Genomic DNA, 16813 nt, shown 5'->3' on the forward strand with positions numbered 1-16813 from the left:
GGTGAAAGGTAATCCAATCAATGGGGCGGTTTTTATTGAGTAGGAGAAAGAAGTGTCTGTCACAACAATCATTCAGATCCTCCTCCTCCCCAGTAACTACTAAAATACTCGTTGAAAAAGCGACTCGGTAGCCGGTACCCGGGGGAGATGGCGGCCATTAATAAAAGCTCGTCGGCGATTGGCTGGCAGCCAAGGGCCCCCCGAGTCACATGACAATGTGTCAGCGTGACAGATCACGTGTGATAAACCCGCGGTCCTTTGCTCGCACCCGCCGTGTTGGTACAGACGAGGCTACCTACCGATCACACACACCCAAGTTCCAACATATATTATCACAACGTTTGGATGATACTCGCCAACTTACCCTTGTCGTACTTAATATACTTACTGCTATGCTTGGTGAACTCCCCGTTCGCATACTTCTCGTAAAACCGATTGTACAACGGAATCACAAAACTAATCTCCTTCACCAAATACTGTTTCAACTGTTGGTCCTTGATGCCATACGCCTTAAACCCTTTCACTAGCTCGTCAAACTCATTGTTGAAGGTCTTCCACTTGTCCTTAATCGCATCTTTATCCTTGGAGCTGATCTTGGTCTTCTTGTTGGTGCCATTATTGCCCCCAGTGATCACCGTGACATCCATAAGGGTACTCGCCAACCCTTTCCAACTGGTCAAAAACATGTTGAGTGCACGCTTCCGCAATTTCTCCAATCGCTCGTTTCCTGCAGTACCCAAAATACTGTAGATCTCCGATTTCTTCATCACTTGTTCGATCAACGTCAAATTCGTCATCAAAAAGTATCCGATAGTGCTGGTCTTCTTTGGTAATAGTACTTTGGCCTTGATTTCCAAACTGATCATTATCGCATCGATACAATCGCTGAAATAAGACGATAAGAGAAACTCCTTATTATTCTCATCGATCGGGGTGCTAGTGTTGATACTGGAAAATACCCCTAACCACTGAGGTTTTGGGCTAGGAATCCAAGTCCCAGGCTTCATGTCCCCAACAATGCTCAATGACGCTTGACGGTACTCAGAAAACTTCCGCATACGAGAGATGAGCTCCACGGTGCATTCACTGACCCCGTTATCCGAAGGCATGGTGATGATATTGGAAATACGAGTATCGATAAACTTGAGATATTCTCTAAACAAGTTCCCGGAAATCAGCTTAATATTATCGAATATGCTTTCAAGGCGTTTGACACTTTGATTATTGGAAGCAGTGGCATTGACTTTATCCAAAGCAGGACTGACTTTGAGATAACATTGGACCAACTCAAATGATAATACCCCTTCGGTCCCGTAGTTTTTATTAATGAAATCAATGATTTGTTGAACAATATTGACAAAGGTGCTGAAGATTGTCAGGAAGAGTTTTTCAAAGATTCGAAGCTTCTTGGCCGCGTTGAGCACCACGTTTTTAAGTTTTTGGTCGGTATATTTGATGTTGGAGAATATCTTGATGATTAAATCGTTTTCCGTCAACATAAACTGAATTAGCGCATCGGTGTAGTGGTTGATACCGTTAGAATTCTTTTCATACGGAACATTGGCACCTTTAGACAAAGGTTTGGTCGACGCTTCAAGAAATCCTAAACTTTCTGATACGTAGATTCGACGTTGTTCAATATAGATATTTTCGATTTCCAAGAAGTCGTCCACCAGACCAGCTTTCCCGCCAATTTTCTTGAAGTCAGCAAAATACTGGACAATCATCATCATTTTATTAATAACATTGTCATCTAATACCGGGAATGGTAAATTTTCGGTCATCACTTGGGTGGGGTCAAACGGTTTCAGGTACTTGATAATGCTATTTTTCGCAAAGATCAACAACTTGGCCTCTCCGTTTTTGATGACTTTGACAATATTATCAAACACTCCTCGGAATTCATCGATCTTAAGCATTCGCATATCGCTCAATACTTTTTTACTATCCTTTAAGCACTGTATATATTTCGGAAGGTTATTTTCAAGCACCAGAACATTTTCAAGCACCGCTTCATACTGAGCCACCGTCGACGCGCTGTCTTTTACTTTATCCACGAGCTTCAAGCACTCTTTTATGTTTCTTTGGTAGATCTCGAGTCTTCTACTATTATCTATCATTGGCTTGATCAATGTTTCTGAACGTTGTGACGTGTGGGCGATTTTCTTGAGCCCAAGGTTGACACTGGAGATCAATGCCCGCGACTTGTTGAGGTTCTCTTCCAAGATGGCGACATCTGCCTCGTCGACATCCACAATCATTTTTTAGTTTTCGTTTTTCCTATGGTAGTATATCTCAGGGAGATCAACGATTAACGATGATGATGGCCATCATCATGCCTTTTGACTGATGATTTGGGGTGGTACAACGATGTGTGTGTGTGTGTGTGCCGTCGCTCGCAACCTTTTGCCACGTATCCATCACATGACAGGTGCGTCGTGCAGATTTTTTCAAATTTTTTTTTTTTTTTTTTTCGTTTTTGGTTTTCAATGCGATAAACAAATCATCAATTATTGGTATTTTATACATTGGTGTATACTATATATCGTGATCTGGGGTAGAACACCATTACTGTCATTGTATTTCCCCATTTATACCAATATTTTTAAAGCATTGTGCTTCACTGACAAAAGCAGCCATTTCCTACATATTTGAGGAACATTTTTGCAATTTGCAGGGGGTGATTGTTGTTATCTATATTCCACTAATTACCCACACACATCGTTAATTGAAACCTTGGATTCCTTCTGGAAAAACAAAAAAAGAAAGAAAGAAAGAAAGAAGAAAAATAAATAAAGGAGCAAGAAGCAAGAAAATAAAAGTCTATACATATAATAATATCTTTGCCAGTTTCAATTTATCTGTACATTAGATAAAGTACGGCCGCCCTCCCCCTTAAACCCAATAATAACAACAACACACACACATATATATATATATATACACAAAATGTCAAACGACCGTCAACAAGAACAGAGTATGCTCTCTGTCCCAGTGATTGCCTCATCCCTTATTGGAGTATTTGTGTTTTGGTTTATCAAGCAAATTTTGGAAAAAAAGAATTTCGAAAACACTGCCAGAATCTTATCCGATAATTTCCAAAGAACCCAAGACTTGCAAGCCAAAGAACTTAAAGAAGAAATCAAATCATTACAAGCGCAAATCGATGCCAAGATCGATATCATCGAACAGAAAAACGTCCATATCAACTTGATCAATAAAGAATTCCACAATTTGCAAAAAAATTACAACCGTTTGAAGAAAGAATCGATTTTCTTGAAGGATCAACTTCATAATGCCCAATTGGATATTGTTGAATTCGAACAAGAGAATGTCAATTTGGTCAATCAATTAAATGATGCTTTGCAGCATATCAATTCGTTGGATCAATTAATTGAAAATGAGAAGTTGACCGACCAATCGATCTCCAAAATTGACGAAGAAGAGTTTATCCACGCAGAAACCACCCAGGAGAATTTCAGCGAATTGATGGCCGCTGCTGAATCTACTAAAAATATCATCACTTCAAGTACTGAAAAACTCACTACTAAACAAGTAACTGCTAAGTTATCCAGGAGTAACATTTCCATTGACAATCTTTATAAACGGAAGTTTGTGCCTCGTGATGACTTTTATGATGGGGATGACGATGATAATATCAGCGTCACTGAGTCCCATGAAAAGTCTAGCAGCAAACACAACTCTGTTGCGTCGGCCAGAGAATCAACTAAACAGTCAGACTTCCCAGAATCTAACAACAACATCGATCTTGATCAACCAGTAGAGAAAAAACGGGTTCTGAATATCGAGTTCGAAGAAGACGAAATTGTCAACGAAGAGAATACCGAAACTGCTAAAAACACCAATGACGATCATGATGGAGCCGAACTCCGTTCTTTCCCGCTGAACATCATTTACGATGAAAATATCATCACTAACGCCAACCCTCCATCACCAATGAAGTACGATTACTCTGCGCAACGTCGTGGGCACGCGAAAACTGAAAGTTCCTTTAGCCACCGTTCTTATAAGTCGGGAAAGTCTTCTAAATCGTCCAAATCAAACACTTCAAAGGTCATCATCAATCCCGACAATGGCAGTGAAATCATGGTGACTGGTCCAACTAATCTTAGACGTAATCGCAGTGCCGGGAAAAGTTTTGGGATATTCCATTTTGGTAAAACCAATAATCATAACACTGCCAACGAAGCACAACGTGAGCCAGAATCAATGATCACCAACGCTCATATGTACGATGTCGAAGACGATTACAAGTTCAAATGGGTCAGCGAGCTTGAAAACCTCAAAAACTCTGTCAGTCGTTCTAATTCTACTAAACGTAAATCTGTCGGCAGCAGTGGGTACGGGTACCATCATAACCACCACCAATTCGAAGACGAAATCGATGTTCCAGAAAAAGAAACTAAAACCGATGTTGCCAGCGACGTTTTGATGGTCGATTACCAACGTGGGGTGATCTATTCCAAGGATTACAATGCTTCTCTGAATTTGATCCCAAAACTTAGCAAAGGGAACAAATTCGGATTCAAGCGCAAGAGTGGTGACAAGGCCGCATTCGAAAGAAGGGCCGTCTCTTCTTCAACTTGAGTTATCCCTTTTTTTATTTTTTATTTTTTGTTCATTTATTCTTTTTTCTCTTTTGATATCATGATAAATTTGCGGATCTTTAGTATTTATTTGTCTGATGATTTGCTGAATCACTGACTTTTTGTTTGTTTTTTGTTTTCCTTTTCACCAATCACTTGTTGTTATTTGGTTTATCTTTGTTTTTTTGTTTCTTTTTTGTTGATGTTCTAAGATTTATCTCCCTTTTTTTTTTGTATCTCTCTAGTTTTCTTCAGCTTTTTCTCGTGCTAGTGCTCTTTGTTTGTTCTCGTTTATCAATCAGCTTTTTTTTATCATTATTATTATTATAGACGTCTTAGTTTCTTTGTTGATGCTTACAATTTTCTCTATTTGTTTTTATGGTTTCTATTATTACCCTCTTGGTTATTCTTTGTTCTTTGATAGATGAGTCTTTCCTCTCAAAAGACAATTATTCAATATCTAATATCTCTTCACATTTTCTTTAATCTGTGACAAAAGTTATTTTTACCCACTTTCAGTATTCACACCCCTGCCTTTTTCTTTTTCTATATTATATGCACTCTGGCGATAATCTGAAATACAATGTAGAAAATATGAGAATTCTACACACTGACATCTTCTCAAAAAAAAAACACAAAAACTATTAATATAAAGTACAACACATCGAGTATACAACGAACATGACGTGTATTTTTTTAACAAAGTTTAAAGTAAGATGAAAAGACAAGGACAAAAAAAAAAGAGGGAAGCAAGGTAATAAACCAAAGTTTATAATGTTTATCTTATTGGAATTGGGCTTCTAATTCATCACTGGAAACATCATCTTCACCAGTTTCCCTTTTAAGATTGTAATGTTGAATTGCATTTCTAATTTGTTCAAACAAATCCTTATCTCTACTGGCATCTTGAGCCGCAGAAATTGTGCTACGTCTGGAAATAGTTGGTGGGAGATTCGAAATTTCATCAGTAATGCCTCCTTGGTTTTCATCACCCAAATCAGAATGCAAGGTATGTCTTCTAGAAATAGGGAAAAGCCCCATCGATTCTTTAGTTGGGGACCCGTATCCCGAAGACATCAAATTAGCACTCGATTTGTAAGACCGACGTCTCATCAATTTACTGGAGAATGGACTAGCAGTTTCTTTGAACAATCCTTCTTCATCAAGGTATTGGGCAGTAATGGTTCTTGGAGTCTTTGGAGAACTGGTGGTGACACAAGAAATACCCACATCGTGAATTAACTTGGCCACCAACGCGGTCCAACCACATTGGTGCGACGCGCCTAGCCCTCTACCAGTATCCCCATCAAAATATTCATAGAATAAAACATAGTCTTTGAAATATGGATCGTAGTTATGCAAATCATTATCAGCATCATTGCATGCCCTAACATCCATTGAATCAGGAACAAAAATCCTGATAAGACGATGTTGAATGAATTCTGCAACTTGGGCCAAGTTCATCATATTTCCAGAACCTTTTGGACATTCCACTTGGAAAGTATTACCATAATACAAATAGAATCTTTGCAAAGATTCCACTAATAAGAAATTCACCGGGAACCAAATTGGACCTCTCCAATTGGAATTACCACCAAAAAGCCCACTATCACTTTCCCCAGGTAAATATTTCACTTCGTATTTTTGGTCGTGAACCACTTTGCTAAATGGATGTGCTTCATGGTATTTCGATAATGATCTGATACCGTAATGAGATAAAAACTCATCTTCATCAAGCATCTTTTCCAAAATCGCCTTCAATCTTTCCTTGTTGACTAGTGCCAATAATAAACGCTCACCAACCCCTCTTTCAGTGGTACTGGCAATATTACGTTTAGCAATATCACTTCTCCTTTCAAGTAAGAAATCAAGTCTGTGCTTGAACCCTGGGAATTTTTGTAACCATTCTGGTTCAATTGTCAAAGAAGCATACAAAGGAATCAATCCAACCAATGATCTAACCGGTAACAACTCTTTATAGCCATCTGGGTACTTAATGGCATCATAATAGAACTTATCGCTTTCATCCCATAATGACTTATCACCTTCTTCAGATTTATAAGTCATGGCGTCGGCAATCAACAAGAAGTGTTCAAAAAACTTCGAGGCAATATGCTCATAAACTTTTTTATCCCTGGCCAATTCTAAAGCAATATTCAACATTTGAAGAGAATAAAATGCCATCCAACCAGTAGAATCCGCTTGTTCTAAAACACCACCGGTTGGTAAAGGCTCGGATCTATTGAAAATACCAATATTATCAAGACCAAGGAATCCTCCTTCAAACACGTTATTCCCATCGGAATCTTTTCTATTGATCCACCATGTGAAATTTAAAAGTAACTTATGGAAAACCCTTTCCAAAAACTCCTTGTCTTGGCGTCCATGCATCTTTCTTTCCAATTTATAAACTCTAAATGCCGACCAAGCAAACACCGGAGGGTTCAAATCATCAAACGACCACTCGTAACTTGGGCAGGCCCCATTTGGATGTTGGTACCATTCTTTCAAAAAGATTTCGATTTGATTTTTAGCAAATTCAGGATCGATCATTGTCAAAGGAATACAATGGAAACAGGTATCCCAAGAAGCAAAGAAAGGATATTCCCATTTGTCAGGCATAGATAACACTTCATCACAATACAAATGTTGCCAGTGAGAATTTCTATGGTTGGCTCTGTTCTTTGGAGGCTTAGTTTCCGAGCCTCTATCACCATTGAACCAATAGTCCCAAATGAATTGATAATACTGTTTCGACCAAAGTAAACCTGAAAACGCTTGTCTTTGAACTTTTCTCAATTCAGGACTGATTGGCAAAGGAGAAATTCTCCAATAAAATTTATCCGCCTCATCTTGCTTGCGGCCAAACAATTCATCAAATTCCTCTTCATCAATATCTTCTACCAACAGTTTATTAGCTTCATCCACCGGGTAGAATTTATAACGAATGGTGACATGATCACCTGGCGGGATACCTCCATTTTCATCGAACGCAAACCAAGCACATGCTTTGGTACCTTGTTCCTTTGGGTTGACCACGCTTTCATCTTCCTCGATAATATAATCATGGAATGCGTCCTTAACATACTTGTATTCGTTTGGTTGTTTGTATAATCTCTGTTTGTTGGTTTCATTATCAGTGAATAAAAGTTTTGGTTCGACATCTTTGGAGATCCCTGCCGATGGTGCAAACACAACCCGTCTTTCACCAAACTTCCAATGATTCAACTTTATTGACGCCTCAGCCGATTCTTTTTGTAAATGTGGTTTTGGTCGATTTTCTTCTTCAATAGTGTTCCAACCCCAAGTATTTCTGAAAAAAACTTGAGGCAAAACATGAAGTGGTGCCGGTTGATCACCACGATTATAGGCGGTAATTCTAAAATTCAAAACTTCTGGGTCTTCATCGTCTTTGGCCAATTCGAACAAGATGTCAAAGTAGTTGTCATCGTCAAAGATTCCGGTATCTTTAAGTTCGAACTCGCGTTCTAATCTCGAGCGGGTAGTAGATTCTTTGATCAACTGTTCGTACGGGAATTTCTTGTGAGGGTACTTATACAAGTATTTCATATATGAGTGAGTAGGAACGTTATCAAGATAGAAATAATACTCTTTGACATCTTCACCGTGATTACCTTGAGGACCACCGACCCCATAAGCTTTTTCTTTGAGAATATCGTCATTTTCATTCCAAAGAGCAATGGAAAAACAAACCAATTGATGGCTATCAGCAACCCCTGCCAACCCATCTTCACCCCAACGGTAGACTCTAGACCTCGAATCTTCAAAAGTGAAATCACTCCAAGCGTTACCATCATGTGAATAATCTTCGCGGACTGTCGCCTGTGGAATTGGTTAGTTAGTCAGTTTTGTAGTTTTGTTGAACAAGTTGCTCTTATCAAAATGCTTACCCATTGTCTTTCACCCAAATATGGCCCCCAGCGTTTCCAGTACTTCTTTCTTAAACGGTCTTCCTCAAGACGGATGTCTTCAGCAGTCCCATTAAATATCGTCATTGTGATTGCGACTATAATGGAATAATCTTCTTAATGATAACAACAACAGTGATTGCTCATCCCTGACAAAACAAGCAAAATTAGACAGGGGGGAGATTTCTGGGGAAAACCCCAGCGATGCAGGGCGTCAAAAACATCACACGTGATCTGGAGGGAAAAATGTCAAAAATTTTGGGGGATTTTTTGACAGCATTGGCGGTGCAACGTTAATCATTATTTATTATTTGTATTTTGTTTGTTTCGATTGTAGCTATTCGTTGTGATTATAGGTATTTTTTAACAACAGCAGAGAGTAGAATAGAAAATAACCGAAGATGAACTGGTACTTTGTCAATGTACTGGGATTGCTGATTTATTTGCTATTGGCTGTGCTCTGTTTCTCTCCGCATATTTTGTAATAAGAACCATAGTCGTTCATAGGTTTAGATCAGGAGTATAGTGATTTTAAATATAATATAAATTCAACTACTTTGGGGATGATAAAAAGGTCAATTAAGGGAAATAACCATCTCATGGTTTAATACCTAACTATTTTACCGATAGGTGTTGGACTAGCCATTTGAACATTGGTTTACTATGAAAAATGAAATATGGAATACTGATGTACCATATATATAAGAATACAACCTACTAAATACTTACACTCCACCTTCACCACCAAGATTGAAGAATGGCAGCATAATCACCAGTGTCAGTGCCATCGCCATCATGATAAATTGCTGGACGCACACGTTATAAAAAAAAAAAAAACGTTGCAAAAAAGACCGCTTTGATAATAACGATGGTCTCGGTAATAATCACAATCACAATCAGTAGCAAGAGCGGGAGATAATAAAAAAAAAAGAATAGTCTGAAGCAATAGGTGATATCCAAATAATATAATAATACTAATACCCACGTACAAACAACGACAACAACAACAACAACAACAACAAAAATAATAAGACAAAAATACCAAACAAATGTCGTACTATCTTGCCCTAATAGGAACTCAAGACAATCCCGTATATGAAGCTGAATTCGGGACATTCAAACAGGGTGGTGATGGCAGTTCAAAAGTGAGTATCATCTTTATTGCCTCTCTTATTCATTCCTATGTTTTTTCTTCGTTGTTTTTCACAATCATTCATTGATTTTAAAGAAACTAGAAATAAAGATCTATATACACATATATCCTTGGTGATCCGCCGATTCTAACAAAAAAAACTCTTTTAGTTCTCGACGGAAATGAGGGAACTTAACCCGTTCATAATACATTCCTCGCTCGATATAGTAGAGGACCTTCAATGGGTGAAGAATTCTATGTACTTGAAAGTCATTGACAATTTCTATGGTTATTACATCAGTGCCTACGTCCTGCCTACCAACGTCAAGTTCTTATTGTTACATGAAGTCAAGAGCGAAGAAAGCATCAAACAGTTTTTCTTCGAGTTGAATGATTTATACGTGAAAACCTTGTTGAACCCTTTCTATAACGTCAATAATGTCATCAAGAGCACCAGTTTTGACTTGAAGGTGAAGGGATTGGCCAAAAAGTATCTTTGAAGATATTGATGATAATGATGATAGAGCTTTTTTCTTTATATTTTTTCTTTATTTATTTTCTTTCCCCCAACCCCCAAAATATTTGGAAATACTTTTAGTAATGCATGGTTTTTATTGTCTATTATTGTTTATTGAAAATTTTTGATATTTAATGTATGTGGAAAGATGCAATACCAGTTGAAAGGTACAAGAACAACAAACACACGAACCAAAAACATAAAAAAAAAGAAAATAAAAAATTCATTAGATTAGATAATAACATACTTAAATCATTAATATAAAACATATATCCCGAATATTATACATATAAAATTACACACAAACTAAAAATTAAGCAAAAAAAAAAAAAAAAAATAACTAAGCAAACAAAAACGCGGAAAAATTTATAATGTACAACAAAATTACAGTCTCTCTCCCTCTTCTCCAGGCTTTTTTTCCTCCTCTCTTCAAAAAAAAAGACTTCACATCAATAATAAATGAAACATTCATGCTTTATCAATCCTGGTTATACCCTTCAAAAGTTCTATATCATCAAATTGGTATTCTTCATCATCTTCTTCCTTGTCAGCATCCTCAATTGAAGTTGTTTTGATATATTTCCTTATGATATTGGAAATGTGCTTCTTTTTATTATGTTCAAAACTTTTAATAATCGAATCATTGAAGTTTAGCTTATCAACGAAGGTACTAAAGTTGTTCAATGAACTTTCATAACTAGCCTGTACTTCGTCGGTTATTAATGAAACCTTATCATACATTTCATCCAAATTTTTATCATCCATAATCGAAGAATACAATCTCTCCATTTCTTCAGCCTCATTTCTCTCTTTTGTCGAACTTCGTAGCTCGTCAATTTTCTTTTTCAAAAATTCTTTTTTTTCATCATCATTCTCATCCAATTTAATCTCATCTCCTGGTTGGAATGTTTCATAATCAGCAGCAATCTTATCCCATTGCTCGTTTTCTTTTTTCAATTTGGCTATTCTAGCATCAAAAGTCTTCAAAGTTTTCAAATTTTCGACATTCTGTTTATTTGGAACAATTTTCACCTTTTTCTTGATCTTCGTGTTGTCATCAGGCCCTTCTTCATCATCGTCCTCGTCCCTATTCCACCAACTTGTTTTCACTTTACCCTCCACCAAATCACGAATGATTTCTTCTTTGATCACTTTAGCAATATTTTCTGCAATCAAATCTTCATTGCTAAGTTTCTTAGCCTTTTGTTGTTTGGACTTACTTTTATCAATCTCAAACTGTCTTTTGAAACACCAAGTCAATAGTTGTCTCATTCTATGAGGTTCTGGAAGATCCTGATCTAAATGCTTGTAGAAATTGGATGGCAAAACATCATCATGGGGAGACACTTCAAATCCATTGCCGATAGATGAAGTACGTTTACCTCGGTTACCCAACGAAGAACGTCTATTTGACTTTGCTCGCAATTCCTTATTACGACGATGGACTGGGGATTCAGATATTTGTAACGGTTGCTTCTTGCCTGGTGATCCGTACACCTTAGTTGATGGTTGGCTTAAATTAGTTTTGGCGGTGAGTTCTAAATCCGTTGGTACATTTGATATAGTTTCAGATTTCTTCAATTCTTTGTTGTTGATTTTATTTTTTGGTATTATTATTGTTGTTGTTGTCTTGCTTTTGATGGCCCCCGCCGGTTGCTTTTTCTGCGATTCATTCTTTGTTTTAGTAGACTTTTTTTCCTTTGTCACTTGTTTTTTGGCAGTTTTTGCTTTTGAAGATTTTGGTGACACTACAGGCGGCGAGTCTGCTTTATTTTCTGGTATGGATATCAATAACTCAGTTTTGGTGGGCTGAGATTTGGCCTTTGGTCTCAATGAAGTCCGCTTCTTTCCTTTCAAAATTGTCCGGGTCATTTCTGTCATAGATTCCACAGTATCTTCTAAATCAAATTCATCATTTCTATCAGATTCAGACTCTATATCCAATAGCTTGCTTTTCGTTTTCACCGCTTTTAGAATTTTTGCCGATGGATGTGGTTTTCTCGGTGAGGTTCTAGGGGCAATTATTGAATTATTATTATTGTTTCTCATCTTCTTTCGCTGTTTTGGTTGATTTTCCAATACTATTGAAGAGCTTCTTCGTTTCTTTTTAGGAAGAGATTTCACCGGTACTAGAAATGATTTTTTATTGTCATTATTATTATTATTATTATTATCATAATCATCATCATCATCATCGGTGTCTGACTCTCCGGGCTCTGCAATACTTCCCAAAAGATTAGATTTGTTTAAAAGAGGCTTGCCCGCACGCTTGAAAAGAAACCCATCGTCATTTTCCAAATCATCGACTGATTGCGATGACATGAAACTCGATACGTTCGATCTTCGAGACCTGCTCAATAACGATGAAATCTTTGAGGTGTGTTTCCTAATTGTCGAAGAGTTCGAAAGAATCGAGAGGTCATTGGTATCATTTATCGCGGTAGTGCCTTTCAGTTTAGATGAAGCTTTTAGGCCATTTCGTGCCGTCGTCCTCGTCGTTGTGGTTCTCGACGACGTTAGTTTTTTCTTTGGTGGCATGGTGTAGTGACCGATTATTGTGGTTTAAATACCAACAGACGTTAATAAAATAACAAGCAAGAGATTCAATCGTGATATATTTATATGTGTGTATCAATATATGTTTTGTTTTTTTTTTGTTTTCGTTCTTTTGTTGTTTTGTTTTTTCTTTCTGCAAAATATTAGCTTCAGTCCAATTTTCGTTATGTTGGATCAGCTACCATCCATAGGTATGAATTGATACGCGTGAACGGTTCGAGGGGGTTTGAAAGCTAATGGTTCTAATTAATATATTAGATAATAATAAACCACGCGTAAGGGCCTCTTCTTTTTTTTTTTTTTGTTTATTTTTTTTTTTGGAGCCACAAAAAAATATCGTTTTGGCAGGGTCACGTTTGCCTCGATATGTTGATTCACCCCAATTACTATACAATAATTGAAATATCTTTTAAATGTTCATAAACTTTTCTATAGAATTAGCTAGCAAAAAAAAAAGGTAAATAAAATGAAATCAGAAACAAAAAAAAACACATTATAATAAATTTTGGTAAAAACTAAACATTAATGAGAAATAGCGAGCAAAATAATGAATGAAGTGAACAAACATAAGCAAAACAAAAGTAACACACACACAAAAAAAAAAAAAAGAAAATACACATCAAACGAAATTAAAAAGGTATAAATAAAAATCTCACCAAAAGATCCATTGAAGAACCTTGATAATTAAAGCAAGACTCTTGTAAATGAGTTTGAAGAAGCTCATGGTCAACCATATAAAATATAGCAGTCCAATAATACTATACTCCACTACCAAGAAAAAGATTTTCTGGGCATAAAGACCATCACTATTCATTTTGAAAAGCCTATTATTACTATAGGATAACTTTTCATTGATATTCTTCAAATTGATCGACAACCCAGTGTTGATTTTTGAAATCAATCTGTCGGCAGTCGACAACAATTGGTCGATTTTATCCGAATGGTTATCATTAAGGTTGGATTTCATCTTGCTTAGTCTTTCAATCTCTTTTGTTAAAAACTTCAAATAAATTGGCAACAAATTGGAGATCCATTCAAAAGAACTGTTTGTCAGGTCGTAAAGAGCCAGAAATTCTGATACTGACGAAATCTGATTCTCCGGTCTGCTACTTAGAGGAGAAGATGCCAAAGAAGAAGAATTCGAAGACCCTGGACCATTGCGTTTTGTAAGTTCGAATGCTCTGGAATATTTATATCGTTGAATTTCCACATGGTTATTAATCAACGAGAGCCTGATATTTGCCAGCCTGATTTCGTCTCGCAAACCGGTTCTGAAACATGCCTGTCGTTTAGAATGATTCTCGTCTTCAACATGAGAGGGGTTGTCCAATGCATTTTCTGTCTCTTTGCCTCGTTCTTCAGTCTCCTCAAAGTTATTAGATGAAGACCTGTGGGTTTCCGAGTACGGCTCTAATGAATTGTCATCTTCTTCAAATTCCACAAGATCATTATCTCTACCGATATTATGCACGAGCGGTTTCCCACCAACTTTCGGGGCCAACCCAAGTGATGATACAGACGACCCGTTGGAAACAATTCTTCTTGAAATCGGCTGGATAGGAACATTGCCAAGGATTTTCGTCACTCCATCATCGGTATGGCCATCAAATGAATTATCCAAGTCTTTGAAAGATTTGTTGATATCATAGCCAATATCCACTAAACCCTCGCCCAATTTACCGCCGTCATTGGTGATTATTCCTCCCGCACTGGCATTATCTTTTGATTTATTGATCTTGCTAATCAATTTATTCTTGACAAACCCTTTGTTTTGTGATATCTTCTTCAATCTACTGGATACGTTATCCAATTTAGAACCTTCTTTGAGGAAAACTGGTTCGTCATTATTGAGCATCACCACGGGATCTATGGTTTCGTTTAACGACGGGGTGGAGAAATGGTGATGTTTCTTGTTTAATGGCGATTCTTCAATAACATTATTATTGTTGTTGTTTGGTTCCAATAAGCCCAAAGAATCTGAAACCATCGAGGTAGTACTCTCGTTCAATGGTTCTGGTACCGTCAACCCAACATTACTATGGTTAGAACTACTATTACTAAATGAGTTATTTTTGGTAGACTGATGATGATTTTTGGTGGTGGAGACAAATGGAATTGATAATTGGAAATGGGAGTTTGAAATATTGAAATTCTCAAAACTCGAACTCGAGCGGCTCTTGTAGGATTTTTTCCGCAAATTGCTGCTATTCTTATTGAGTTTATTCAAAGAGCTACCGCTATTCTGTTTTTGTGGATGGTTATTATGATGGGTCTCCGGGGTATTGCTACTATTGCGGCGGGAATAAAGCGGTTGTTTATGGTGGTGATTGATAATTCTGTGGGAGTCCCAATAATCTTGGAAAATCAACTGGCCCTTCGAGTTTTTTAAAATATCCCAGTGTCTTCTTGACCAATAATAATTGTTAACTATTTCATAGCTAGGGATCGTCCAAATCAATTTTTTCTTTGGGTTAGTTGAGAAAGTGGTCGACGCTAATGGATGGGTGAACCGTTTTTGTAAGGTTTGTAAAGAAGTCATGTCCCGTTTTTTCATCGCTTTCCGATTTCTAATGATTTGCAAAGGATTCCAAGATAATGTCAATCGTGTTTCCGAATCCTTATTGTAGTTATTGGTTTTCTTATTTTCATCATGATCATCGTCATCATCACCGTCGATCGACACTTCGTGATCCCCTTCATCTGTGGTACTACTCGGTGTGAATGGTTGTTGATATTTTTCCAAAAATACATAATAAGCACTGAGAGACGCTCTGGCCCGCTCGGCTCTGATCAATGTAGCCTTAGATACTAGCAATGATCGGCCATGTTTGTCGTCTGGCTGGTAGTAATCGGTGTCGAACTCAGAGGAAGGGCCGTCGGGGTTCATGAAATTGTTATGTTGATGGTTATTGATTTTTCTAACCCGGGCATTGTATTGAGAGTTCAATTCTTTGACATTATAGGTCTTTAATGGGTCGGGGCAATTATAATTGGGGTCGGCAAAGTCAGACATCATCGATTTTCTTAAATCCAAAAGCAACGGGGACAATTTCTTGATTTCTTCAATCACGGTTGGTTCATTGGTGTCAATGATCCGGAGTATTTCATCATTATCATTCCCGATTGTCAAAGGGGATGGGTGATCCTCCAGCGATGCGAACGCTTTGTCATCGTCGTTTATCTTATTGACGGTCTCAGCAATCGATCGTGAATCATCATTGTCATTGTGGCGCTTGAAGAGTTTAATTTTGTTATTTGGTGTTTTTTCCAATGCTCTGACTCTCAATTCTTGTTCTTGCTCTAATGGATCTATACTATCCTCAAGGTTGGTTGATCTTGATATTTCGGACTCTGGGAAAGTTATGTTATCATTTGTGTGATGATGGTTCAGTCTGTCGGTGTACGAATCCGATAATTGGTAATCTCTAGGAGTCAGTTCATTGTCATTGATGGTAGAAGCAAGTGATACAAAATCTAATTTGAATCCAATGTTCTTGCGAATCTGCGATTTACTGCTAGAGTACCTCTTTCGTGAGTTCATTGTTGGAGAAACTCTAGTGATGACGATGGTCGTAGTGTTAGTTTGGCACTTTTTCTCTCGCTTTGTATGTTACTGGCGTTTAAATATCATTGACGTTTTTTTTTGTTTTTTTTGTTTTTATTTTATTGTTTTGTTATATTTTAATAGTACACTCTGGTATTCTAGTGGCTTGTTATAGGTTAATAATTGCTTTATATTCATTTTCCTGTCAGAGTTTGTCAGCCATACAAATTTATCGCCATCTAACAAAACCACAGGGTTCCTAGTACTTACACATGCTCCAACACGGTGGATCTTGGCAACATTTCCGTCACCTGACACGCGTGATAATCACATGCACATGTACATGTACACACGTGCTATGTGAGTGTGCGTGTGCGTCGGTCAACATGCATCAATTGGAATAAGGAAAAGAAAAAAAAAATTTTATAATAGTGATATTATTTCGTTGTTGTTTTAAAGGCAATACAAAAAAAAAAAAAATGTAAGGTTTTTGATTCGGATTGTGAATTTATTGGGGAGCTTCCCTTA

The 16813-nt window shown here is 37.3% G+C and overlaps 6 protein-coding genes across 6 annotated transcripts; 2 read left to right on the top strand and 4 right to left on the bottom strand. All coding sequences in view use genetic code 12, as the record gives it.

Moving 5' to 3' along the window:
• Window positions 1–332: 332 nt before the first annotated feature.
• EXO70 (GTP-Rho binding exocyst subunit EXO70) lies at window positions 333–2261 on the bottom strand (the record flags this gene model as incomplete). Its single annotated transcript, XM_064999931.1, has 1 exon — window positions 333–2261. The coding sequence occupies one exon, from the start codon at window positions 2259–2261 to the stop codon at window positions 333–335; it is 1929 nt and encodes a 642-aa protein (XP_064856003.1).
• Window positions 2262–2949: 688 nt separating this feature from the next.
• DASC09_063480 (uncharacterized protein) lies at window positions 2950–4608 on the top strand (the record flags this gene model as incomplete). Its single annotated transcript, XM_064999932.1, has 1 exon — window positions 2950–4608. The coding sequence occupies one exon, from the start codon at window positions 2950–2952 to the stop codon at window positions 4606–4608; it is 1659 nt and encodes a 552-aa protein (XP_064856004.1).
• Window positions 4609–5390: 782 nt separating this feature from the next.
• Window positions 5391–8623, bottom strand: DASC09_063490 (uncharacterized protein; the record flags this gene model as incomplete). The annotated part of the gene is made up of 2 exons (XM_064999933.1): window positions 5391–8450; window positions 8519–8623. 2 exons carry the CDS (start codon window positions 8621–8623, stop codon window positions 5391–5393), a joined length of 3165 nt encoding a protein of 1054 aa, XP_064856005.1.
• Window positions 8624–9585: 962 nt separating this feature from the next.
• On the top strand, window positions 9586–10168 carry TRS20 (TRAPP subunit TRS20; the record flags this gene model as incomplete). The annotated part of the gene is made up of 2 exons (XM_064999934.1): window positions 9586–9681; window positions 9839–10168. The coding sequence occupies 2 exons, from the start codon at window positions 9586–9588 to the stop codon at window positions 10166–10168; spliced, it is 426 nt and encodes a 141-aa protein (XP_064856006.1).
• A 485-nt stretch (window positions 10169–10653) lies between these two features.
• On the bottom strand, window positions 10654–12723 carry DASC09_063510 (uncharacterized protein; the record flags this gene model as incomplete). Its single annotated transcript, XM_064999935.1, has 1 exon — window positions 10654–12723. One exon carries the CDS (start codon window positions 12721–12723, stop codon window positions 10654–10656), a length of 2070 nt encoding a protein of 689 aa, XP_064856007.1.
• A 670-nt stretch (window positions 12724–13393) lies between these two features.
• On the bottom strand, window positions 13394–16282 carry MTC4 (Mtc4p; the record flags this gene model as incomplete). The annotated part of the gene is made up of 1 exon (XM_064999936.1): window positions 13394–16282. One exon carries the CDS (start codon window positions 16280–16282, stop codon window positions 13394–13396), a length of 2889 nt encoding a protein of 962 aa, XP_064856008.1.
• Between the last annotated feature and the right edge of the window lie 531 nt (window positions 16283–16813).

This window comes from Saccharomycopsis crataegensis, assembly GCF_037102585.1.
Source record: "Saccharomycopsis crataegensis DNA, jcf7180000000098, whole genome shotgun sequence".
NCBI classification, from domain to species: Eukaryota; Fungi; Ascomycota; class Saccharomycetes; order Ascoideales; family Saccharomycopsidaceae; genus Saccharomycopsis; species Saccharomycopsis crataegensis.